Source organism: Diabrotica undecimpunctata, chromosome 8 (genome assembly GCF_040954645.1).
Source record: "Diabrotica undecimpunctata isolate CICGRU chromosome 8, icDiaUnde3, whole genome shotgun sequence".
Lineage (NCBI taxonomy): Eukaryota > Metazoa > Arthropoda > Insecta > Coleoptera > Chrysomelidae > Diabrotica > Diabrotica undecimpunctata.
In genome coordinates, this window is record NC_092810.1 from 93,689,755 (window position 1) to 93,717,202 (window position 27,448).

General features: G+C 32.2%; 1 protein-coding gene across 2 annotated transcripts in view; it reads left to right on the forward strand.

Moving 5' to 3' along the window:
- LOC140448484 (uncharacterized) overlaps positions 1-27,448 on the forward strand; it is a 230,816-nt gene that overhangs the window by 27,974 nt on the left and 175,394 nt on the right. The window contains exon 1 of one of the 2 annotated variants that reach the window (XM_072541569.1): positions 6,438-6,754. The exons of the other annotated variant lie outside the window; for it this stretch is intronic. Coding sequence (XP_072397670.1) covers positions 6,501-6,754 — 254 coding nt within the window. The 5' untranslated portion in view covers positions 6,438-6,500. Of the gene's footprint in view, positions 1-6,437; positions 6,755-27,448 lie in introns of those variants that run through there. 2 annotated transcript variants of the gene reach the window in all.

Here is a 27,448-nt window from a genome sequence, read left to right on the forward strand (position 1 = left end):
TTTTTATTATGCGCGGATGTTTCCATTCTATATGTAATAACAGGTCTTATTAAGGTTTTATATATGCGTCTTTTTGTTTTAATTCAGACGTATATCACACATTTTAAGGGGGATAACTTTAAAATGATATTGCCAATATTTTTGAGTTTCGCTTCTCGGACGACTTCATTGTAAGATTACATGAAATCAACTTTAACTTAAGGATATGCAAATAATAATATGAATACTAATTAAGAATATTAAAAAAACAACTATTTGCAATAATGTCTGTAAAATTCTCCTGTTAGTGATCACATGATGCGTATTTGATCTTACATTTAGTTTACTCTTAATATAAGCACCAAACTCTGATTTTATATTTATGGTATCTTAAAACATAAATTATGTATAGTCGATTCGTAATTGACTTAATAATAGTGGTAATTTCTTTCTATTGATTTACCCTTTTAATATGGGTAACCAGATCCTACTGCACTCCGCCGAGGAATTTGAGACGCAACTGTATTCATTTAACATACCTAAAGTCGCTTCTTTGATTTGTTTACCATCTGTTTCTTTTATGACTATATTTGAATCTGATATCTAGTATACTTTTTTGAGATTAAAACATCGAGGACAGGAGGTGTGTTATTATATTCCCTTTCCGTGGTAAATATTATTGCTTCTTCTTTATCTGTATTGCTTTATTCTTTATATTATTTAGGAATGTGATTTACAAGGCCATCATCTACATATCTCCATCATACTGTGAGTGTTATGGTTTGTTTAGTAATAATATTTGTTTTCGAAACTTTCCATAAGTATAGTCGATAATAATGGAAATAATGCAGAGACTATTGCTAGACCAAAATTTTGTTTATAGAATTTCTTATTTAGTTATAAATAGGTATTATCAATAAATAACATCAATAATTCCAATATTGATTGATTATTGAATTGATTATTTTTAAGTCTTATATAACGACACATTTGTAAATAAATTGTTTATGTCCAAACTCACTAAAATATTATTTGAATTAAATTCAATATTGGATAATTCATTTCAAAAACGTTATGTTTTCTTTATAAATGTGCCATTATTATTAGCAAACGATAGTACAATGTTTAATAAACTCCTTTGACAGTTCACTAGAAGCAGAATTTATGGTACTACAAATAGGTCTAAATGATGTATTTGCTTTATAAACTTTCTGTACTCTATAAAAATTTGGTGTATTACTGTAATAAGGTGTTAATACTTTTCTTCGATAATCTGTTAAAGAATCTTTAAACTTGAATAAAATTCTATATATCCTGTTTGTTCAATGTCTTCGTTAGATCCTTTGTTAAGTTGGTATAAGTTTCGTTTGTTATTAGGTCTTTAATTTTATCTTCATATTGAATTTTATCCATTGTCACAGTTACATTTTCCTAAAGCTGGATTTATAGTTTCGTAGACTGTATACGTAGACGCACTGAAAAAAGATCAACATAGAATGTTGTGTACTCTTATTTATAAGTGAACGTAAACGCATGACGAAACGAAAAGTAAAACGGACTGGAACGAAAGAGTTGGCCAACTTTCATCTTTTACTGTGCGTTACTTGCGTCCAAGGCACAGTATATTGCTTAAAAAGAATTCTTTTTAAGCAATATACTGTGTCCAAGGCAAGAAGCAACACGGAGCAGAGGACGCCCACTAACTAGATGGACTGACGAATTTTGTGCTGTCAACCAAAGTAAATTGTCCGGCTCGCCTTCCATTTTGTAAAGTTGATTAACTATTCGAATTTTTTTAATTATTTGTTACAATAATTTAATAATTTATAAAATAATAATAATAAACAATAAAAGATATCATACCTAGTATAATTTCAATATTTCATATAAAATAAGTATGAGTTGTTAATTAACCTAATTCGGGGTTATCCCGATATACCATAAATCCAGGAAACTTTATATAAGACCAGGAAATAAAATAAAATAGCACAAAAAAAATTCGAAGAACTTTAAATGACCGGTATGTTTATCTTATGTAATTTGAAGTAAACTGCCTAATTGGAGGTTTGCACTACTTGTAAATATATTTTTTGCATTATACTTTTTCAGTGACAGATTGCCAGAGAATTTGGATAAATTTGAGAAATAAGTATGGAACGGAGAAGAAAGCGTTGCCTTCTGGTTCCGGAGCTCCTGTTACTCCACGCAAAACGGATAAAAATATAATTATAAACAATAGTACTTAAAAATGAACACACACAGTTTGTTTAATAATCGTATAATTTATAGGTTATGTCTACAGTCCGTCAAACTATAAATCTAGCTTTATCCGCTCTTACAATAATTATTATGGAGTCATAACATTATGACATTTTTTAAAGTTCTTATACATTTTATTCCTTTTTTGCTTATGTTCTGTTGAATTTTATTAGATTTGTTCTACTTAATTTTATATATTACTCCATATTATTCTTTTTCGTGGGTTGCTAAATATTGAGATATTTTCTCAATAGGTGGATGAGTCACAGCAAAGATTAGAAATTTTTGACGGGATTAAATTATCCGTTGCATAATAATTTCTATTTCATAGATAAATAATATAGTATATAGTATACAGTGTGTAAACGCCTAATGGAATAAATTCATTATTTAGGTTACTGTACATATTTATAAAAAATCCCAAAGCACGTCAAATTTAAATTATAACTTGACATTCTTTAACGTGAAAATGCAACCCCTACCTTCAACCCCCTTAGAATGACAGGTACAACCCCCCATTTTTAAAATAGGAAGTATAGGCTTGTGATATATCGTTTGAAAGGTCTTCTCATTCTCCATTCAAAAATGTTGTCGCTTTTAAGTTTATTAAGATTAATTATGATAAAATAAATTAAAATCATGTGGTTACCGAAATTCGCTACAATACAATCAAAAACTAAAATGTAATGCAAAACGTAATAAAATGTACAACACGAAAAAGAACTATGAATGTTAATGAAGTAGATGTTCAAAATGTTCACCGCGAACGTCTTGGCAACATCCTAATCTCAAATAAAACTGTCTTCTAACATTATTTAACATAACAGGCGTGATCGACCTAATCGAAAGCGTTATTTGTTTTTTTAAGTCATTTAAATCAGAAGGTTTAGTTTTGTACACATGGCTCTTCACATATCCCCATAAAAAAAATTTAATAATGTAAGATCAGGTGATCACGCTGGCCATTCAATCGATCCTCGCCTCCCTATCCACCGATTGGGAAATATGGAATCGAGGTACTGCCAGACATTAAGTTGGTAATGTGGTTGTGCTCCATCCTGCTGAAACCATATCGTATTCGCTGGAACTTGAGGGTTTCCTGGATCAGGATATAAATTTGCCAACGTTGGAGTGACATCATTTTGAAGTAGTGCCAAATAATTGTTGCCATTCAAGTTGCCCTCAATGAAAAAGGGACCAATGATATTGTTTCCTACAATCCCTGCCCAAACATTAACCTTTTGAGGGTATTGAGTGTGTTCTTCTCTCATCCAGTGAGGGTTTTCCGTGGCCCAGTAGCGGCAATTTTGCCGATTAGCATGACCGTTAAGTGAAAAAGTACACTCATCAGAAAACATAACGTCTTCTAATTGGATAATATTGTTATCCAATATGTCCATCATTTGCTCACAAAAAAAAGTTCTCCTATCAAAATCGTCTTCCATGAGCTCCTGAGTAGGTATCATCTTATAGGGATGCAATTTATTTTCTTTTAATATGTTTACTATCGATGTATGGCTAGCATTGAATGTAGTGGATGCCTGTCTACTCGATGTATATGGATTTTCCTGAAACTCAAGCAACACATCTAATTTGAGTTCATCACTCAGTGCATTGGCAGCTGCTTTTTTTATCTGCCTTAGTGCTTAAACTCGCGAAACTGCTTCTCTATTTTACTTATTGTTCCTTAGGATACAGGCGGTAAATTAGGAAATTTCTCATCAAATAGGCGAGTTACTTCCTGTTGTGTTCGGGTGTTATCTCCGTAACCAATCATTTGTAAAACTGTTATTTTATGCATTTCCGTTAATCTAATCATTTTTCAGAATTGAATTGAACGAACTTTTTACTTACATTAAAATACTGACAACTTAAATAAAACAATTTACTAATGCGTGTTAAAATAACGTTGCCACGGAAATTCTTTAAAGTTTTTTAATGGTTACCATCTAAAAACCACATTGCTATGGTTTTTGTTCACTTTCTCATTATCAAGACCTAAACGGGAAATAAGTTTTGAGTATATTTTAGCGAATTTCGGTAACCACATGATTTTAATTTATTTTATCTTAATTAATCTTAAAAAACTTGAAAGCGACAACATTTTTGAATGGAGAATGAAAAGACCTTTCAAACGATATATCACAAGCCTATACTTCCTATTTTAAAAATTGGGGGTTGTACCTGTCATTCTAAGGGGGTTGAAGGTAGGGGTTGCATTTTCACGTTTAAGAATGTCAAGTTATAATTTAAATTTGACGTGTTTCGGGATTTTTTATAAATATGTACAGTAACCTAAATAATGAATTTATTCCATTTGGCTTTTACACACTGTATATGGTCTATTTGATAGATTGACAACTGTTGTTATTATGTAATTATTTCTATTTAGGTTATATATACTGTTTTATTCTAAAAGAATACTAAATTTATTTAAATGTATAGTTCTTTGTTTTTCATATGAATTTTCATATAGTTTACCTATGTAAACTAAAAATAATTTGATCAAAATCAGAATTTATTATTGTATTATAATATTTTTATTAACAACAAAATTTTATTTGAACAAAACACCTTATTTGCATACCGTGTCAAGTTCTCTTGACATTGGCGATTATTATGACAAAATCCCCTCTGTGTTATTTTAATTAGCTATTATTACCTCCTTATCCCGGTCGATTCTGTAAAATTCATTTTCAACCAAGAGCCTTGTTTTTTATCAATTCTTATTGATCCTTCGATTGTTTCCATCATTCACAGTTGGAGAATATTATAGCAACTTTCCCGTATTATGTATCACACATATGCTATTTTTTTATGACTATATCAGTCAAAACATAACCAAATATTGAAAAAACCATAATATTTCAAAAATTTTGGAAAATTGTTTCTGTTCTATACTAAACACAAATTAAGTCTTCTCTGCAACTACGAAAACAACGATTTTTAAACATTTCTTGAGTTTGAATAGTTTCTAAATTCGTGCTTAATAAACGAAACTTTTTATTAGTTGACGTTCAAAAATATTATATGTTTAAATATTAAGTTAAAAATACGACTAAGTGTTCCTGCTTTTTATTGAGTCGTACAACCTCAAAGATATTAAATTGTCCCTATGCATGTGTCAGTAATACACATTATTGTTTTTTGTTTAAATAATCGAAGTATCTCCTTGTGATATTGCGCAGCAGTAAGTTTATCTTTATAAAAATGATACCCACCCATTATATATGAATATTTGTTTGTGTATTTTTTAATTGCCACATTTTTTAGTTAACAACTCATTTTGACTATTTATTTAATAAATTATTAACACTGTGTTGTGGCTAGCTGTTTACGTTTGCATCTACATAGAAGTCATATTCGTTATCAATTGCTACTGATTAGATTACCATTTGCGCTTATTTTTTTCAAAAATATTTGTTAAAAATTAACTTCACATAACCAAACTTTACACTATTAAAGTTTTACAAGTTGTACAATTTGAAAATATAATTTTCAGGTCATTTGTGGTGACTGGTACATAGTGACTATGTTAATTACGTTTTTTTCTCTTGGCTCTATATGATCTATTAATTGGCTCCAAAGTTAAATTAGAAATTATTATAAGTTGATAGCAGCCTTAAAAGTCATTTAATATTACACAAACATCAGCTGGGAAAATAATTTCTTTGTAGCTTAAGAAGCGCAAAATATTCTTTTAACCGATTGCCTGAAAAAAAAAAAAAACTATAAATAGTGACTGTTATAATCCTTAATATAGCTAAAAAAAAAGTGCCCAAAAAATGAATACGCTGTGAAAGAACTTCAGGCATTTTCATCTATCAACTATTTCGGTATATTATGAGACTACAGAATAATCGGTGTAAAAAAGGCATCAAATAATTTTAGGAAAATTTTAGAATCAGTGAATTACCCACGTTAATAAATGAAGTTAAATTTGTTGTCAAATATTAAATAAGTAAATTTTACTTTTTCTTGCCACGCTATATAAATTCGTCTGCGAGACTCAAACTCTCCTTATTACAACACAGGGTTACCGCCCCGCTTCTGATTATTCATCGCAATACTGAGAATAGAAAATACCAACATTACCCCCTACTTTTAACACCTAAACTTTATCAGATCAGTTCATCACAGCACCAACCGTATGCTGAAAATCACTGTCCACTTTTGTCGATTGGTTTTACCTAATTCTAAGTTTACTTTATCCGGTTGATTAAAGTTTTTTCCATTAATCATCGTAACAATTAGCCATTGCAATGGCCCAGGCCGATTTTTGGAACACAATGAAAGTTTTGGTGGGGAACGATTGGCAAAGAACGCTCAAGGAAGACGTTCAAGACTGGGTGGAGAGAATTATGCCTAAAAGGGCAGCAAGTTTGCACGAGGAAGAATTAGAGCCTAAAAGTGCATGGAAAAGAAAAATGTCTGACGTTAGTGAAAAAATATGTATTTCTGATGAAGAAGTGATGAAGTTTAGGAAAAACCTTAATCTGCCGAAAATTGAGTGCAAGTAAGTTATTTATTTTTATAATAATGTAACTTTATTTATAATTTTTGTATTTTATATTTTTTAAATATGTATTTAAGTGAAAGTTTCTCTTTTCTAGTTATATTAGTGATTTGTTTTCAGTTTTCACATTAGTCACAAATTCCCTATTTATTAGTATCTATCTCTATGTTTAGATTGGCTCTTATTAATTGTTTATTAAGTTTCAGTTTTGATCTTATTTGGTTTATATTTTTCTTAATCATTTTTAATTTTATATTACTAATGGAAAATATTTCAGCTGGAAAATAAATAATTTAAAAATACTCACATCACTTATAATTTTATTTCTTGAAATAAATTTCTTGAAATTAATTGTATGATACTATAATATTTAATTAATATTTTTTTTTAAATTATTATATCGACGGAATTTTTAGAAGACACCTTTTAAAAACTGTTTACTTTATTTATTGATTCAGTAAGACTTAAAGGTCTATTAGTCCAGTCTGAATCTGTACAAAAATAGCTTATGTTGATTGTAATGAGTCAGAGCTTAGATTTTTGTAACTATAATTTGAGTAAGCTCCACTTGAAAAAGTTAAAGGAAGAAGATTCTGGAAAAATTATGGAACAAAAACTGAAAGTCATGTACTATTCTTTTAATCTTTTATTCTGAATATCTCAAAAAGTATCATACCTATGTCAAAAATTTCTTCTTCTTCTTCCTATGCCGTCTCCATTAACGGAGGTTGGCGACCACATTTTTAAAAGCTTCTCTGTCTTTTGCAACGTGGAATAATTCGTCTACAGTCATGTTTGTCCAGTCTCGAATATTTCGCAGCCATGACTTCCTCTTTCTACCTATTCCCTTTTTGCCATCGACTCTACCCTGCATGATGACCTGCAGAAGGCTATATAAAAATTTATAAAAGTTAAATTATTTGAAACTAAATGTGTGTTATAGACCTTAGAGCTTCGACCTTATCTGTTTTCTGGGCTATACTGTCATATTTTTTTAGGTGGGAGCACCAATTTGTATAGCATCTTGCCTCATCTCCACCATCTACCTGAGATTTGATTTACGATATTTTATGATATTCTTATGTTGAGCGTCTGCTACTTTTTAGTTGTACTTTTTTGAACTTCCTTTAATTAAAAGTGACATAGTGGGAGCTACACTATGTCACTATAGAGGCTATATATTTTAACGCAAGAAATAAAGCTGATAGTTCGGCAGTATATATTGAAGTTTCATTGGGCAATCGACATGATTCTTTGTAATCAGAATTCCAGTGATATATTGCACAAACCGTTTTATTTTAAATTTTAGAGCCGTCAGTAAAAATATATTGAAATGCAGGCCACTTATCTTTAATTATTTTATTGATCATACTTCCTGGAAGATTTGAATCCATATAATATGTTTCTATTATCTTAGAGAAGAGAGTCTTAGGAGGTTGTGTATAAATTGGTGGTATTTTATTTTGATACAATTGTTCTTCAAATATTGTTAGTTTCCTATAACTTTCAACGTATATGGGAGTCTTTTTGTTACGCTCATATTTATGGTTTAAGTCTAATATATTCAAGTTACGAATATTTTTTAAATAGCTGGAGTTTTTTGATATAGCTCTAGCTACAAACTTATCTGTACAAAACTGTCTGCGTAGTGTAAGGGGTGGCTCTTTAGCTTCAATTTCAATAAAACTAATAGGAGTAGGTTTTAAGTAACCAAGACATAGCCTCCAATATTTATTCTTTTGGGTTTCAATTTTATTAAGATGTTCTGTTGATGCAGACCCATATAAATGACAACTATAATCGAAAATTGTTCGAATCATTGAGCGATAAAATAGCAATGCAATATAAGGGTCAGCTCCCCAATTGGTTTTACAAAATACTCTAAGGATATTCATGGAGTTTTCCGATTTTTTTATAATAGAATGAATTTGATCCTTCCATAACAATTTACGATCCAAATATGTGCCTAGATATTTTACACAATTTTTGATTGGAAATTCTATTTTTCCTAATTTAAAGTTACCTTGGGGAGTTTGGCGTTTTTTGAAAAAAAAACAAATTTCAGTCTTTGTAGTTAATATTGATAAGCCTAGAGGATGGTAATAACTTTTTACACAATCTAGTATAGATTTGAGTTGACGCCTACAAATGTCAAGGGTAGTATGGGAGGTATACAACACAACATCATCTGCAAACTGCAATATATTAGAGTGTGAAGGTACTATCTGTTCTAGATCTATATTATACAATGAAAAAAGAAGTGGACTTAAAATACTACCCTGTGGTATAGCTATATTCGTTAGCCTTGGCGCTAAAAGTGTCTCATTTATTTTTAAGTAAGTCCATCTATTCTTGTACAATTATATAATGAAATCTGAAATTTTAACTGAAATTCCAAGATATAACAATTTCTTATGTAGAATATATAAATTTATGTTATCAAATGCAGAGGTTACATCTATAAATGCTGCAGCTGTTGATTCTTGATTTGTGAAATTGACCTGAACAGAGGAAACTAGTGAAGTGAGAGCATCCTGTGTAGACCTGGATTTTCGGAAGCCATATTGAGATTTGGGAAGGATATCTTCGGATTCAAGCCAGTATTCAAGCCGATTTTTGATTAATCTCTCTAGAGTTTTTAGTACACAAGAATTTAAAGATATAGGTCTGTAAGACTCAACGTTGTTATCTGGCTTTCCTGGCTTCTTTATAGGCAATACAATATAGTCCTTCCATGTTTTGGGAATTAAATTCTCATTTTGCCATATATTTCTATTCATAGGTTCGATTCTAATCATAAGGATCTTTTTAATAAGATGTGCGGGAGTTAGTAGAAGACTTATTAAACGGTATGATGAGATCTCATTTAGGTCTTTGCCAGGTATTGGCACCATAATTATTTTTAACCAATTTTTATACCAGCGCTGAAAATATAGAGTATTAGCCTGTTGTCTTTTTCAAGTAATTTTTTAGTATTAGACTCATGGTAAGATCATGAATGGGTGCTTTTTTTGTTTAATTTTGCAAACTTCTATAATTTCACAAATTCTTATTTTTTTGATGGGTGAAATCATCTGATATGGAGCGTCCAGAATGTCTAAAATGGATATTTTGTCATCTTCATGAGTTTCATTCTGATGAGGTTGGAATACACACATAATATGTTCCGCAAAAGTACTCACTTTCTCTTCATCACTACGAGCCCAGTTACCAGTTTTTTTTTATAGGAGTTTTAATTTGTTGCTATGATTCCAGTCTTCTTGTCAATTTTCATAGTGAGTACCTAGTCTTTATTTTTACTTAGAGAAAGGTTGTTTAAAAAATGTGTAATATCAGGATCTTTGTATTTGTTTAGTGCTTCTTTGAGTTGTCGTGTTGTTCTGTATATAGTCCGCATATAAGATTGGTTTTTGTTTATAGGAGCTTTCTGGAATAGCAGCCCAGGGAGCTTTTTAGATTGACGTAGTTAGGTGTTGTACTGCATCGTCAACATCCCAATACTCACCATGTGGAGATAATATTAAGACGATTTTTTCCTGGTTTCTTCCCCATAATTTACTTTGACATCCCTAACCGGAACATTTTTTAAAGACAAATCACATGCTATGCTTTTTTCTGATAGATATTCTTAAGTTAAAAATGATTTCATGTAATCGAATTAACTATCTTACAATAAAGTCGTCTCAGGAATGCAACTCAGCAATATTGCCAATGTCATTTTAAAGTCGTCCACTTTTACATGTACCTATATTATATGTCTGAATTGTCAACATGAATGAGTCAGATAAAATTAAATGTTTAGCAAAATTTTTCCCCAAGGAACAAAAAACAAAATTTGTTTAATTTATTATTGTTTTGCGTTTTGAGAACGATTTCCGAAGTGAAAATTGAAACGTCAAGAAACTTATTTTAAAATTAAATTCTGGCATATTTCGATTAAAACAGTAATCCTCTGTAGATTTAAGTGGCAGGTTCAAGGTGATTGACTCAGAGACCAATTCATTAAATATGTTTCTTGTCATTCTGTTGATGAATGTTGGCGGTCTGTGGACGTGTCATACCTCTGTGTTCACACTTATAAAAAAGGTAGGGTGATCAGAAGACAAATCAAATGATGGTTGTATATTTAAGTAATTAGAAGCGATGCCGTTTATGACACAATTGTAGTAATGCTGTCATTTCTACGGAACTTGTGCTTATATAGGTTGTATTGTGGATTGTTCAAAGTTGCCCCCACGTTTCCCCATCCTAAACCGCTAAGCTCAAAAATAGATAGAGAGCAAATTGATGAATCGGACTGGGTTAGAGTTTATGCTTCTTATCCACATGTGAGAACCGGAAATATAAGCGTCTTATAGAGTCCTAATCTTGTTATTTGAGATAAACCTTACGTAAATATCATACGTTTTTTTATTTGATCAGATGTATGTAATTGTTTTATAGCTTCAAAGGTATGGTTACTATAAGTAAGATCTGCATTTACATTCCCAGTTCTTTTGTTTTATTCGATATAAACTTGTTTGTCTCTGAATTATATGCAGGTTTATGACGTCTGCTATCGTTGTTAGGTCTATGTATCTTGTCCTAGTTCTTGTAATGATATTTATGTTATTAGCGAAAGTTACAGTCTGGACTGATTTATTAGCTACCGTTACTATTATGTCTAAGTTGGCGTCTTGAATAATATTTTATAAAGCTATATTAAATTCCCCTGTGTGTTTTGAAGAAAGTTTATTTATCTTCTAAATTCTTACTCCGAACAGCATCGTGGATATTGTCAGTTTTATTATAAATATTCGGTTTTCTTTTCATCTTTAATTCATTCCTAATCTTATAAAGAACTGGTTTTAGGATGCTGTTATATGTTGCTCTAAAAATGACAAATAAGTAGTATAAATCGATTTGCATTTTTAAGAACTTTGTTTAAAGTGAAGATCTGGTTATTTATTCCAAACTCGTTCCTCATCATAGTGAAACAGGTTCTGGTAGAAGCGGAATATGAGTTTAAGTGAAAGCTTTGTTGGAATTCTAACAAAAGATTTAAAATTTTATACGTTTTATATAAGGATGTTTAAAAAAATAAACTTTTTTTTAGTTCATCCGCAACCCCATTTTTAAATTTTGATCTGTTTTTACCATATGGGGTGCAGCATCAGATAGAAACTCAGCATTGGCCTTTCTACTGGCTTACAGAAAGTTAAAAAAGATTTTACTAAGACCTGATAGCACACCTGTCAAAAACTGAGCAATACAATTTACGAATAAATCAGTGATTGCGCCAACACATACGTAGAAATAATTTTGTTTTAGTTCGGGTTCTATATTATTTATTACTCACGACTACAACTTATCAAACGGACTCTAAAGAGAAATTGTATATCTTAAAAGTTAGTTAAGTTGAAATCTTGAATTTGCCATACAAACAGAAATTATGTTTTCACTAGATAATTTTAAAAGCGGTACATTTAAAGGCCATTGGAACTACATTTAACCGAACCCGAACCTTGATAGACTTGGTCTTTTCTTTTTGCACACCATACATACTTCAATACATTACAAAACTCTTTCATGTATAACTAACTGTAACCATAATATTTAAAGTATAATAAAGTTTTTGTATATAGCAACATCTTCTACGCTAAATAGAGAGGTTGCCGACCCATGCATCTAAGAGTGGAAAAAATACTTGACATCAGTCCGGGACCCAAAAGTATACTCTCAAGGTGTCGTGCCGCAGAAAAAGTCCTCCTCAAGCTCCAATCACTGCACCGCTATTCGTCCCAAGCTATTATGCAGATGTGCCTCGATATTGCTATGGTCGTGTTGTATCCTGTGGAAAGGGGGCAAGTATATTTATTTCTTCATTACGATTAGGCCACCCGCTTTACAAGGAAGCGTTAAGCGCTTTGCTGTCATTATCCCCTTTTTGTGTATCTTCGTATAAGTTTTCTGTGAGCCCGTCTGTCCAACCTCCGTGCAGTCTGTACAGGGCCCATATTAAAACTAGACTTCCGGTAAATTAATACCTTTCACGGATATTTGAAAACAAATTGTGTTTATCATTTGTATAAATGTTTATCTTATATGTTTGTTCTCATACATTATGATATAATATTGCTATTGACTAGTCTTATCTTTATTGTGAATCTCGTTAACTTGGTCTAGATTACTTTTGTATTATCTATTGTGTTCTTTACATGTAGTGTCAAGTACCATTCTTATATACTTAGCTTTATTTCAGACTATTCTATTTCAATATCAAATATTTAGGATGGGGTATTTGCGGTTTATGTTTTTTTTTTTCAATATTATAGTTTGAATAGTCCCGGAATTGACGACTATTTTGCATTCGATGCACCATTCTTGTAATTTATTAAGTGCATTTTTATTCTCTTTGTTACAAGGTTTGATCATAGACTATTTGCAATTATGGCCGTGTCATCGGGAAATAGCAGTAACGTTCCCTGTATATTAGGGTATCGAAGGTATCCTTGTGCTCGTGGTTTTCCAACTTTGGTTAGGACATATCCTATTTAAACCCTAAACTTCCTGTATGTTAAATACGGCACATCACTCAACCCAAAATTTTTCATTTCGTAAATAAGTTTTTTATGTCATATGGTATGTCTTGTTAACATCTAGAAATACTTCGCATATATATTGAGTTTAGTTGAATCCTTAGGTAATGTATTCCGTTAATTTCATAACTTGTACCTTGCATGATTGTTCTTTTTTGGCGCCAAACTGTGCCTCTTGTATAACTCATTGTTGGTTTGTTTGTCTTCTGACGTTTATTGACAACCATTTCTGTAATTTTGCTGATAGTTGTTGATGATTATCGGTCCATGATTTTGTGGAAATATGCCGATTTCCTTTTATTTTGGTATTCCTGGTATCTAAGGTTCCCTAAATACTCGTTTATGCTGCGTTTCTTGTGAGTAGTGCTAGTGGATAGTGATGTAAAAAAATAGTATTCACTTTTTGAAAATTATTCACAATTATATTAAACATAAATCTGGCTTTAGCAAAACATTTTTTTGTTTACATTGGCGACAAAGTAGGGCCAAGCCACTGTAATCCATATAAAGGCGTTCGTTATGGTAAAGTTTTTCTCTATTTCTTGAAGAGGACAAACACCATCTACACAAGGTAAAAGCCTCTTAGTAAAGTAGCTTCCATGGATTATTTTAAAATTCTGGATGGTGCCTTGGTCCAAAGGTTGGCAATGTAGGGTAGTATTAGGAGGAGGAAAAATGGATTTAACATTATCCAGTGAAAACTTTAAGTGAGATTTAGCGTGCTGCTTTTTATCTTCGTGTTAAATTTTTGAAGCCATCTCCTCATAATATCTGCTATCTTCCATGCCTTTTTGTTAAAGACTAATCAAGAGGCAACTTATCAATACGTGTGCCCTTATAACACCGAGTATGCTTGCTCTTGCCTATGATAAGTGGTTTCGCCTTTTTGGCTTCCATATTTGTACAAAACAGAACTGTAATTCGTTGTGTTGCTGTTTTTCTTTTAGCACAATTAACATTTTAATTCATGTTCTTTTTGATAACGCACGACAGATAGACCCGTCTCGTATGTATTAAACACGTCTTTTGGGGTATAATCCTTTAAAATAGCTAACAGCTTTTCCTTCCAAGATTTCACATTTTTAATATTAGAATAAGCGAATTCGGCACATATTGTCTTGAAAGTAATATCATGCCGACGATGAAATATTTCTAACCAACCATTTGATGCCTTGAATACACTAAGTTCTAGGCAGTGTACAATTTTGAGGACTTTGGCTTAAATTGTAGGCCTAGATAATTATTAAAAAGTTCATGTTTCGAGTCCTACAAAACCAGTTGAATACAGCTTTATCCACAGCAAGTGCCGCGATTGTAGGGAAATTTTTTTTAGTCAGCGTTATCGTCTTCTTAAAACAAATTTCTGACCTCTTCTTTATTTTGTAGCTAAATGGCTACTTTAAATTTTTTGGCCAACTCTCTGGTACCTATGCTACTCTTTTCACTTTCGTTAATTAAATCCACTTTTTTTGATAGAGCGGCGTCTCCTTTTTTCCGTCATACTCCTTAGTTTCAAAACAACACTAATACCATGGTAAAAAAATTGTCTACTAATACGCGAATTATGAATGTTCTTGGGAAAAACACTTTTTTAAAAATTGAGCTCACACTTAAAACTTTTATTTTCGACTTAGAAAGATTTTAGTAACAATACAATAAATAAAAATAGACTGAAAAATATTGATTTTACATGGTGTTTTATAATTTTATAATTGCTGATCTTGCTGTCCAATACTTTGTAATTCAGTCCAGAATGTTCAAGCGGTAGCCCCGTGTTGAATCCACATGGTAGAATTCACTGGATGGTAGCGGTCATTGTACTGAAACTCGCGCCAAGCAGAAAAAATCACTAATCAGAGGCAACACTAGTTAACACGTAATAGTTTAAAATTAAAATGAATGTTAAAACTAGTTCTTAAAAGTTTAAGAAACAAATTTTATGGATCCCCCTACCATTAAGGAATATACTATTTATATTACTTAAGAAGGAACGAATTTTATTTTCCTTTATTGAAATTCCGATGAGGGGTGTCCGCGGTCGTTTAGGAGAATGGTCGGTAATAAAGGGGATTTTCATTTCTAATGGCTGGGAATTTAGTATCGGTCATTATACACAGGTGGTTACTTCATAGAAGTGGTCGTTTACATAGATTTTACTCTATTACATTTACATAATTACAAAAAGTCATAATTTTGAAGTTTTACATATTGGCCAAAAAAAAAACAGAAAATAATACTTATTCATTTTAAAAATATAACTTGTTTACTGCTCGTCGATTATGATCTGGATATTTCTTCGAATTTTTTTTGAAATTAAATTAAATAACCAATTTAAAGTTCAAAAACGATCAACATTTAAGTGACATAACGGAATTATCGTCTGATGGCAACTTTCTTTGTTTTTAATTAAGTTTGAGGACAATTCCCAGAAGTTGGTAATGAGTATCCTCCCGGGATATTTTATGACACTAAATAGTTTACGACCGTTATGGACCCTAGTTACTAGTTAGGATATAATTACTTGATTGCGTTAGGTAGTAATAGTTAAATACACTCATGCATATTATATAGATATAACCTAAAGTGTATAAGTATATATACCGAGAGTTACGCCGCTGTATTGATTATTTTATTTTTCTCTCACAGACACGATTACCTTGAAGGATAACTTTGTAATTGCTAATATTGCGAATAAAAAAATAAGACTATTAAAAGAAGTTTATTTCAGGAAAAATAATAATAAAAGCATATATATTTGATTTTAATTTGCTGTCGTGTTTTAAAGGTCACCAAGATACTAAAACGCAGTATTCTAAAATATAAATCAGCCAATTTTTGAAGAGCATTCACGCAAAAGTGAATAAGTCCAAATTTGCAATTTTTAGGTATGGATTCGGCATCTAAAAGCAAATATGTATATCTAAATCGATATTTTCATCAAGACTTGTCCTAAAGTTGATAAATACGCAAAAGTAAATACCTATTTCCATAATATGGCACTTATATATAATCAAATATCACAATAATTGTAGAAAGTGACTAATGTTTTAATTATGTTTTTTAGTCCAGTAAAATTGGATGTTTACCCTATAGAAAAAATATTTTTGTTCCAACAAAGGGAGAAAATTTAATTATTATTTAACAAACAAATTAGTGACATATTGCAGAATATGTTTAATTTCTTAAAAATTTACAAAAATCTTCTTCTGACTGTCCAAACAATATACTTTCAGATAGCAAAGATCCTATTTTATATTAAATACATGTCAATAATTCGACTGGTCTATTTTTAAACTGTTCAAATGTTTTGGCAAAGATTTGGGTCCTAGCGAAAATGTAACGTTGCCGTTGTCAGCGTGTATAATTCAACTTAAAGTTATCTACAATGTTGTAGACTATATCTTTGTCTAACGGTAGCTACTGTCTGAGCCATGCACATAGCAGAATTGCTTGTAAAGTTATTAGTGAAAGGAGCTTTTACGTTTACTATTTATGAATTGTGAGTAATTTAGTTTAATCCAATTTGGTGACAAATAATAAGTATGACTGACATTAGTAATAGTGAACCGCGTATCAAAAAGAAACGTCACAATTTATCACTTGAAGAAATAACTATGATCGGAAATGTGTTCGAGCCAGGGAAAAAAATATGAATGTAAGTGATGTAGTTGCAGTATGTTATATTTTGACAAAAGTTTCTAAAGCTAGTATGTACAGAGTAATTAAAACAAACCATAATAATACTTTGAAGGTTAAGGCAAGAGGACGAAAACAAATAAAATTGGATGATACAACCAAACGGGCCATTCGTCCTGCATTACATGAATTTTATTTCAAAAACCAATTACCAACTATAAAAAAAATGTCTTTTCTCTTTAATCTAATAAAAACATTCCAAAAATATCGAGACGTGTTTTGTTACGTATTTTACGTGAAATGAACTTTAGCTATTTAAAGAGAAAGAGGAATAGTATACCCTTATTGAAAATGAAGAAATCATTTTATGATGCAAAAAGTATCTGAAACAAATAGCAGAATTTCGAAAAAACGAAAAAAAATATATTATATAGATGAAACATGGTTAAATGAAGAACATACTGTGACAAAAATTTAGCAGGATTTAAATGTGCAAAACAAACGACAAGCTCTCCTAGATGGTTTGTCGACAGGTTTAAAATCCCTACCTGGAAAGTGAAAACGACTTATTATTAGCCATATTGGTAGCGACTCAGGATTTGTTGAAGGAGGTTTAAATGAATTTGTTTCAAAAAATACTGGAGATCGTCATGAGGAAATGGATACAGATCATTATAAAAAATGGTTTTCAGATTTTCTGTCAAAAATCAAACCAGAATCTCTTATTGTTATGGATAACGCTCCATTATCACTGCCGGCTTGTAGAAAAGTTACCGACTACTAAATGAAAAAAAGCCGAGGTTGCAGATTGGCTTACTAAAAAAATATTAAATTTAATGACCAATTTTAAAAATTGAGTTACTAAACTTAACACGGTGTCACAAAGATAAATATATTAAATATGTAGTAGATGAAATTGCTCCAGAACGAGGCGTAATTATTGTAGTATTGAGTTAAACCCAATAGAAATTATAGGGGCTCAAATAAAAAATGAATTATCAAGAAACAATGTTACTTTTAAATTAAATGATGTAAAAAATCTGCTTTAGAGTGCCGTTAGAAATGTAACCCCACAGTCGTGGATAAAATGTATTGAGCATATAGTGAAAGAAGAGCAGAATATGTGGTACCTTCATAACTTAATTGAAATTACCATGGAACCAGTTGTTGTGGATCTAGATGAAGATACTACTGATGAATCTAAAGATGACTCAGATAAGATTATATATAATGTAACTTTTTATTTGAAACTAATGTTTTTTATATTTTATAGAAATACATGATCAGTTAAGGTAAACCATTTATTATCAAGATCTATCCAACCAAAAGTGATAGTGCTAGTAAACAACGAAATATACGCGTATAGGGTTATAAATTTTTTTAATTTGCTGCTGTTAAATCATTTGATGTAGGTAGAAATCAAACGATTTCTACCTGGCCAAACCCAATTCAAATGTTTTACCACTGTGCTTTCTAAAACTTGCAAAGCAAATAGCTTTGCAATCCGTTCTGAGGAGACCTAAAGAGGTCGAAATATGTATAAGCGGCTTGTCTCTGCCCTGTATCGAAACAAAAATCTAATACCGTCATGTTTTAGGTGATTTATTTATGAATATATACTTTTAAATAATATGTGGTTTTTGATTTAATGCACTTACAACTTGGGAACAGATATCCATTATATAATTTTGTTTGCATTTTTAACGAAAGATATTTATCGACTTATCGACTGATACACAAGATGCAGCGTGGGCGTCATTGGTCATAAGATTTATGATTCAACATGCGATTATACTAGGGGATTCCCAACATATTGCTTTTATAAGAGACTAGCACTACATGCTTTTACTTAATTTTTTAAGTTGATTTTATAAATTAGGATTATCTTTGTTTGTGTTTGTGTTTGACGTGGTGCAGAGTATATAAAATCAACTCGGTTTATCTGTGTATCCAATGTAAAGTACACTTTCATGCTGGCTGTTTTGGTGAATTTCATAACAAATAATTTAGGTGTATCATAATTGGGTGTCAGTTTTTAGAAATCAAAGTTTTGTTTATTACTAACTATAACATAATCATATTTATTTTATTTTAAATAAACTAAATAGTTAGGTTAGACAGCAAAAATTTTAAAGTTTACGAATACATACTTATGAACCGCCAAAGTTTCGTTAACGAAACATTAATTTTAAGTATGTTGCTATTATTATAACGATTTTTTTTGTGTAAGATAATATTCTTAGACCTACTTTTCTAAACTAAACTTTATTTGCATAATTACCAATTCTTTCAATCGTTGATCATTAATGGGTTAAGTAATTCAGTTTTACCTGTGATAAAAGTTACTAGACGACCATGTCATTAAATCTCATTTGACAATAGGAATTAAATTTAATCCTTGAACCAGTCATAAGTTTGTTAAGTTAAACGGATAAAGGGTTTTTCCCAAAAAAATATCTTTAACAAGGATTAGTTTCTTCATCTAAGGCATCTATAAAATAAGAAAATAATTTTTATGACAATCAATTCGTTCTAAAATCCTGATTATTTGTTAATAATAACCGCACGTCTATGACTCATCGATTTTCTTTCCCCTCAAAACGGCAAAGGTCTACATTGAAAATATGAGTCACTGTCTACAATAGTGATACTGAAGTGTAACTAGGTTCAAACAAAAATTGATAATTCCTGTTAATAATATCTTATGGGTGCTATCAGGATTTAGTCATAAGTTGATAAGTACACTTCGGGGATCACTATAATATATTTTTATTGTTTTGTCAATGTATAACCCCTGTTATCAAGTAGCTGCACCTATGTGATTAAGACAAAATACATCACTACAATATTTCGTTATTAGCTTTGGGTTAGTATTTGGTGTAAGGGAGAAATGGCGCACGAAGTTTTGTGGTTCGTATAAAACAGAAAAATAACATGAGCGTTGAACGTTTTTCGACTTAGTTTTGGTTCTGTCAGGCAAATTATATCTGTGTGTTACGTAGTTATAAATGGTTATGATGAAAACTTAGATTTAGTGGGGAAAAGCAGAGCTGGTTCCCGAAAAAACGGGAAAAAAATTACTAAGCCAAACGAGAACAAGCTGACAGGTAGTTATTAATGTACTTTATTCTTATTACATGTTTTTTCGTTGAAGTTATGAATTAATTTTATTACTCTGATTTTTGCCGCTATGGTCAGTTATGGCGCAATCGCTCTTATCTTACAATCCCAATGTGACCGAATTAATAAATAAAAATCATAGCTTAATTCCACTTTAATACCAGGGATCTATATGAAGCTTTATATTGTTGTTTTAGACATCGGATTCCAATATTCGATGATCTAATTAAATGCAACCATTCTTCTTCTTGATGTGCCTATCCGTTACGAATATTGGTGATCATCATGGCAATCTTTATCTTATCTGCAGCAGCGCGGAAAAGTTGCACAGATGTTGTATTGAACCAGATTCTGAGGTTCTTTAACCAAGATGTTCTTCTTCTTCCTGGACCTCGTTTTCTAAATATTTTTCCTTGCAGGATGGCTGGAAGGAGAGTATATCTGAATTCATTTCGCATAATATGTCCGAAGAACTGTAACTTTCGAGATTTGATGGTGGTCAGTACTTCTCGATTCTTATTAATTCTTCTGAGGACCTCCTCATTTGGGACTCGGTCAGTCCACGGGATCTTAAGCATTCTCCGATATAGCCACATCTCAAATGCTTCTAGTTTTCTGCACATATCTTCGTTCAAGGTCCACGATTCAACACCATAAAAAAGGACAGAGAAGACGTAGCATCGCAGCATTCTTACAATTGTATCAAGAGAGAGGTTGTGACTCTTGAAGAAGGCCCCCATCTAATTGAAGGTGGATCTAGCTTTTCCGATGCGTGCTCTAATCTCCTGGTTGTTGGTCCATTCTTCATTTATTATGGTGCCGAGGTAGTTGTAGTGCGTCACTCTTTCTACAGGGGATTGGTTGACGTAGAGTTGACCTTCTGTTATTCTTTTCTTGCTAATTATCATGAGCTTTGTCTTCTTAACGTTTATATTGAGTCCATATTGTTGACTGTAATACGTGATTTTATTCATAAGAACTTGTAGGTCTTCTAAGTTGTCCGCAAATACTATGGTGCCATCTGCATATCTGATGTTGTTTAGCCGGCAACCATTTAGTAGAATACCTTTTTCAGCTTCGTGTAAAGCTTCGATAAATATTCTTTCAGTGTACAGATTGAAGATTAGAGGAGATAAAATACAGACATTCGTATACGTCGCAGTTGACGTCTCTGCATCTCTGGAATAAGACTTGTACTGAGAACAAAGCCTCTCTAGTACCAACAGCATTTGTGAAGCCGAACTGGTTGGGGGAAATTTGACTTTCACATAGCTTGTAGATTCTCTTATGAATTATCTTTAGAAACAATTTTAGGAGATGACTCATGAGGCTTATAGTACGGTAATCTTCGCATTTTTTGGCTCCTGGTTTTTGTGGAAGTGCAATAAACTCAGATTTTAGCCATTCTGTTGGTATTTCTCCAGAGTTGTATATGTTGTTAAATATCTTTGCGATTGATTCGTTGTCCATTAGTTTGAGCAGTTCTGCTTGTATATTATCAGGGCCTGCCGCTTTGCCATCCTTTAACTGTGTAATTGCGGAGTAAACTTCCTGCTGTAATATTCTTGGTCCATCATTTACCTCTTCTTCTAGCTCAAAGGTGTTATCTCTTTGGTCTTCAAATAGTTTTTCTAGATATTCTTTCCATGTTCTTATTTTACTCTGTTTGTCCAAGATGATGTTTCCGTCAAAATCAGTTATATTTCCTTTCTGCCTTCGTCTTAGTCCCTTTGTGAGTTCTTTAACTTTCCTATGTACATTGTGACTATCGTACTTTGACTGAGTCTCAATTTCGTCGCATCTTTCCCTGGCTTTTTCTTTCGCTTCTCTGATTTTCGTTCTTATTAATATATTTATGGTTTTATATTTGTCTGGGTAATTTTTGGCTTCTCTTTTCTCTTCCATCAATTTCAGGATCTCATCTGTCATCCATGATTTTTTCTTCATTAATCTCTCTGTCTTTAAGTGTTTATCCTTTACATTTTGCATCTATCTTCGTTCGATTCGTCTCTAATTGCTGTCAGTTGCTCATTTAACGGGGCTTGGACTCTCATCCTCGTATCAAGGTCTTTCAGCATACGTAGGTCGTATGATTGTGCTTTCCTTTTCTGCACTGTTTTGAGTTTTACTCGAAATACTCCTACCAGTGGAACGTGGTCTGTCTCTAAGTCTGTTCCAGGATAAGTCTTGACAAATGTAAAGCTGTTTCGGAATCTTTTATTTACTAAAATGTAGTCTATTTGATTCCTTATAATTCTCCCGGGTCTGTCTTGAGGGGATTTCCACGTGTACAGCTTGCGAGGTGGTAATTGGAAGAATGTGTTTGTGACAACTAGTTCTGAGTCTTCTGCGAATTTTTCTAAGAGGTCTCCTCTCTCGTTTCTGACTCCAAGTCCATGTGCTCCAATGTACTGTGTCTTATCTTCAGCTCCAATCTTGGCATTAAAATCGCCCATAATAATGAGAACTTCCTGTAGAGGAATTTTCTGTATAATACTGTTGATGTTCTAATACAACTCAATCGCTTGTTCCTCCCCTTTGTCTGCAGTGGGAGCATAGACTTGGATGAAGTTTATATTAATATGGTTGGCTTCTACTTGTATCTACTTGTAACATCACTCTCTTTGATATTGGTGTAAAGTTAGTAACGCACTTGGCAACCTTGGGTGATACGATTATTCCGACTCCGTATTCATGTGATCCAACACTTTTTCCCGAGTAATATTTGTATTCCTCCTATTTGTATTTCTCCAGAATCTTTCCATCTCATTTCTGCTATTCCCATGATTTCAATATGCATTCTCTTCATCTCCTGTATTGCATTGTGAATTTTTCCTGCTTTGTGTAAAGTTTTGACATTCCATGTGTAGATCTTGATATTCTTTCTGCACTTCAATTTATTATCTTTTGGTAAACTCAAAATTGTTCTCCCCGAAGACCCGATCGGAGGACTTACTCCGGAATTTATTTAGTATTGAGCATTGCCATGATTGTTTGACTTGGGCGTATCGCTGTGGATCTTTAATGGAGTGTTTGCCCTACTTGTGCTTTCCCATCCTTATGCCGTTGATCAAATCTTTGGTTCATCTGCCTTCGAGGCCGATTTCACAACCTCAGGACAAAAGAGTGCCCTACCACTTACCAACTCATCCGCCCTATGCCGTTGGTCAGTAAGTGGGGGATTGCTTATACCGGCAATTGGTCGGTGAATGACTCATCACACTGAATGACTCGACACACTGAAGAGTATGAGGTAGAAGGAAATATAGTGACCCGTCTGCCCTCGGAAACCTAATAGCCATTCAGGGTCGGAAGAAACAAGAGTTAGCCAAGATAGGCTGATAGGATAGATTAAAGACATATCACTCGAAACAAGTTAAAAAAGAGTAATTTGTGAAGGCCCTTATGATGCGCCAGGTGCGTTTCATAAGCGTATGAGTATTTATGCACCTTGTGTTCCCGCTCATACCACAGGGTGTTGACTACAGACTGTATGGCTCGTCCAGCATTCCATAGCATTGAGGATAGGGTGCGCGTCATTTTTACAATGAAGACACCCCAACTCCATGGCCTGACCACAGGCAATGCAACCATAGTAAGAAGGAAATGTGACAGTGTAACGAGGTGACACTTAAAGATATACATCAATGGAAGAAAAAATTCTATCCTGGAAATTCTAAAATAGAACAAGATCGGCTGATTTGTAGGTTTCTAGCTGTAGGAGAACCGTCTAGAAAACGAGGACGAAAAAAGTCTCGGTAAATCTCTATTAGTTACATGGTAAGTTGGAAAATATTAAATTTTTTTAGCAACTAAAAGTAAGGGATTTTGTTTTCAGAAAAACAGCCACAAAACAGTATGTGGCCGATTTTTTCTTTCGGTATTTAACCTTCAAGAGCTAGAGTTATTGGAATTTCTAAAATCTTGGAACGAGGCGATGTACCTAAGGAAAGACGAGAGGGAGATAAAATACCACATAAGTTAGATTCAAGCAGAGAAGAAGTCCGGAATCATTTAAAAGGATTGAAAGGTACCGAAACTCATTATGGTCGAAATAAATCTAAACGTAACCTATCAATCAAAAAATTTTTTCCACTCAGCTGCTAAAATTAAAATTGTCTCATTTTCAGTATTCCAAAGAACTTTCGCAAAAGTTCAACATTGGGGTTAAATCGCCGTCAGCTGATATATGCAGCTTATATGAAATACTTAAGAATACTCTTAAAAGAGAAACAAATCCTGATAAACAAATTGCTCTGCAGACTGAGAAAAGAATTCATAAACTTCGAGCTAACCATGACGGTACTGGAAAAACTCATGAGAGCGGTGCCGAATACTCAACTAGGAATTAGAAAGAAAGTAGAAGATCTTAGGAACCGCATGTTTAACTACCTTGGTGAGATAAAAGCAATCAATCAATCAATATTCTTTATTTCATTTGACTTTTACAAGTATTGAAATGCGTCAAATACAACCTATAATGAAGTAAAAACTATAAGTATATAAAAGCAGTTAACATAAAAACATAAATTTATACACAAAAACATACAAATTGTTAAAAATATGCCTGCAAGTATTCCTCTAACGAATAGAAACTGTTTACCAGAAGTAATTCCTTAACCGTTCTCTTAAATACATATATATTTGAATCTTTAACATAATTAGGTAATTTATTATACAAACTAACGCATGTTGGGTAAGGACCCTTGCCCACAACGGTCAAGTGACGAACAGGGGTCACCAAATCATTTCTGTTACGAAAATTGTAGCCACTCATTAAAGAAAACATCATTTCTGCAAATAAAATTGCATCTATGTGACTTTACATAAACAATACAACTAAAAATATGCAGCGAAATTACAGTTAAAACATTTAATTGTTTAAAAACTGGTCTACAGGAATCCAAGCGCCTTCTAAACGTCATGGTACGAATAATTTTTTTTTTTAAGAACAAGCACCTCATTAATTCGCTAGCAATTTCCCCAACAAACTAAGCAGTATTGCAAAATTGACTGTACATGAGCAAAATAGTAAAGTTTTAAGATATCTAGGGAAACAAAATTCCTTGCCATAGAACATAACAGTACACAGACAATCTTCCCACTACATAATCAACGTGAGAGCTCCAAGACAAATTAGAATCCAGGTAAACACCTAAAAACTTAGTGGAGTGGCTATTTACCACTGACCCATTGTCAAGTTTTACTAATGGACTCATCTGCATAGTAGAAGGTGAAAAGGTTACCATATTGGTCTTTCGTCCATTTAAGATTAGGGCATTTTTTAAACAGTATTGAGTCATACTTTTTACAATTATATTCCCATTCACATTGACCTTAATTTTTTGAAACCTTTCCGATAAAAAGGTGTGGATCCACTTTAACGCAGTTCCTCTAACACCACTACGATAAAGTTTTTCCAGCAGTATTGGATGATTTACAGTTTCAAAAGCTCGTGCTAAGTCAAAAAACAAACAGATAACTTTATTACCCTTATCAAAGTTCCATAAAATATGATTGCACAGCGCTAGTAGTGCATCTTGCACACTTATACCTTCACGGAAACCAAATTGAGACTTTTCTATAATGTTGTACTTGTTAATATACGAGAGGGGACGTGTACGAAATGCATTCTCATATATTATTGAAAACACAGATAAAAGTGATAGGCCTCGATAGTTATCAAATTTCGATTTGTCACCTTTTTTATGTATAGGCACAACTAAAGCAATTTTTAGAATTTGAGGAAAAATACCTTCCTGAAATGAAAGGTTTACTAGAAATGTTAATTGTTTATATATGTTATGAGATACATGTGTTAACATAGAATACGGAATCTCATCCAGTCCAGTTTTGACATATCTTTAATTATACATTTTATTTCTTCATCACTAACAGGATAAAGGAAAAGGGAGTGTATAGGCGAAGAAAGATTCTTAGAATTATAGCCAGGTGAAGTTTGACTAACTAAATTTTTTACGGAATTCGAAAAATCTTGACTGAAAGATTCTGCTATGTCATGAGGATCATCCACAGAAATTCCCAAATTATTTTTAAATTTACTTGGGTATTTAGAAGAGTTTCGATTTTTACCTCCGACAGTATTTCGATTTATGATGCGCCAAGCCTCAGCCGTACTATTCTTCGCATTTGTCATTTTATTATTAAAATAAGTTTGCTTGGCTAACTTAACTTTGTATTCATGATTTTTTTTTTAGAATGTTATACTGTATTCTGAGCTCATGACTTTCTGAATATTTTATAGATCTGAAAATGTCTCTAATAAAATCTCCCTCATTTATTAAATTAGAAGTCAACCAGCCCTTATTTTTATACTGTTTAGAAAATCGTCTAGTATCCACCTTTTGCAAAGAAAATGCTTTATTGAATAGTTCCATAATTTTTTCAGATAATAAGCAAAACTTATCCGAAGATAGATGTGAGTTTAGAAAGCACCAAGATTCCCTAGAGAGCAATTGATTAAAATAATTAATATTAAGAGTGCTATTAAAATCACGTTTATAAACAATATCATCCCCCGAAAAAGAAGCATTCAAGTTGTATTCAACTTTCTGTAAAAAAACATCACTAACATCAGTGTATACAGATACATAATAGAACAAGATAAAAACTTAATATTTACATTGCAGAAAATATTATCAATCACAGTCTTAGAGTCATTATGTATTCTAGTATATTCAAAAATACATTGACTTAAACCATAAGAGTTAAACACATTTTTTAATCTTAATGCATCTATATTGTGTACCTTTGGATCAAAATTTATATTGAAGTCACCACAGATGAAAATAATATTATTTTTGTTTAATATTTCTGATAACATTTCGTCCATTTTATTTATAAAAGTTTGTGTATCTTTTGATGATCTGTAAAAACAGCCAACAGTTATAATGTTATTTTGATATTCCAAATCAATCAAGGCATACTCAAATATTTTATCAATCTTAGCAAGCGAACAGTTTGTAATAGTAAAAGCACAACTTACATTTACAAATATTGCGACCCCTCCCCCACCTGAGTCTGAACGATGGAAGAAATCGCTTAATACATAAGAGTCCCAGAACAAATTTAAAATTTCATGTTTATCACACCATACTTCACTAACACAAAATACTTTTGGGTAATTTAGGGACACCGTCAATTCCACCAAATATTTTGTACCTCAAACTTCTAAAATTTAAGTGACAAACCGTCAACTTTTGAGATTGATTTATACTATTTGAAGTAAAGACATCTTCTTCGCTAAAAAACGCCGCACATATGCACCTTGGGGCCATATGCTAGGGTCCATAGCTTTCTCAAAATGTTGGTTATAAATACTCACTTTAAAGGATGAATA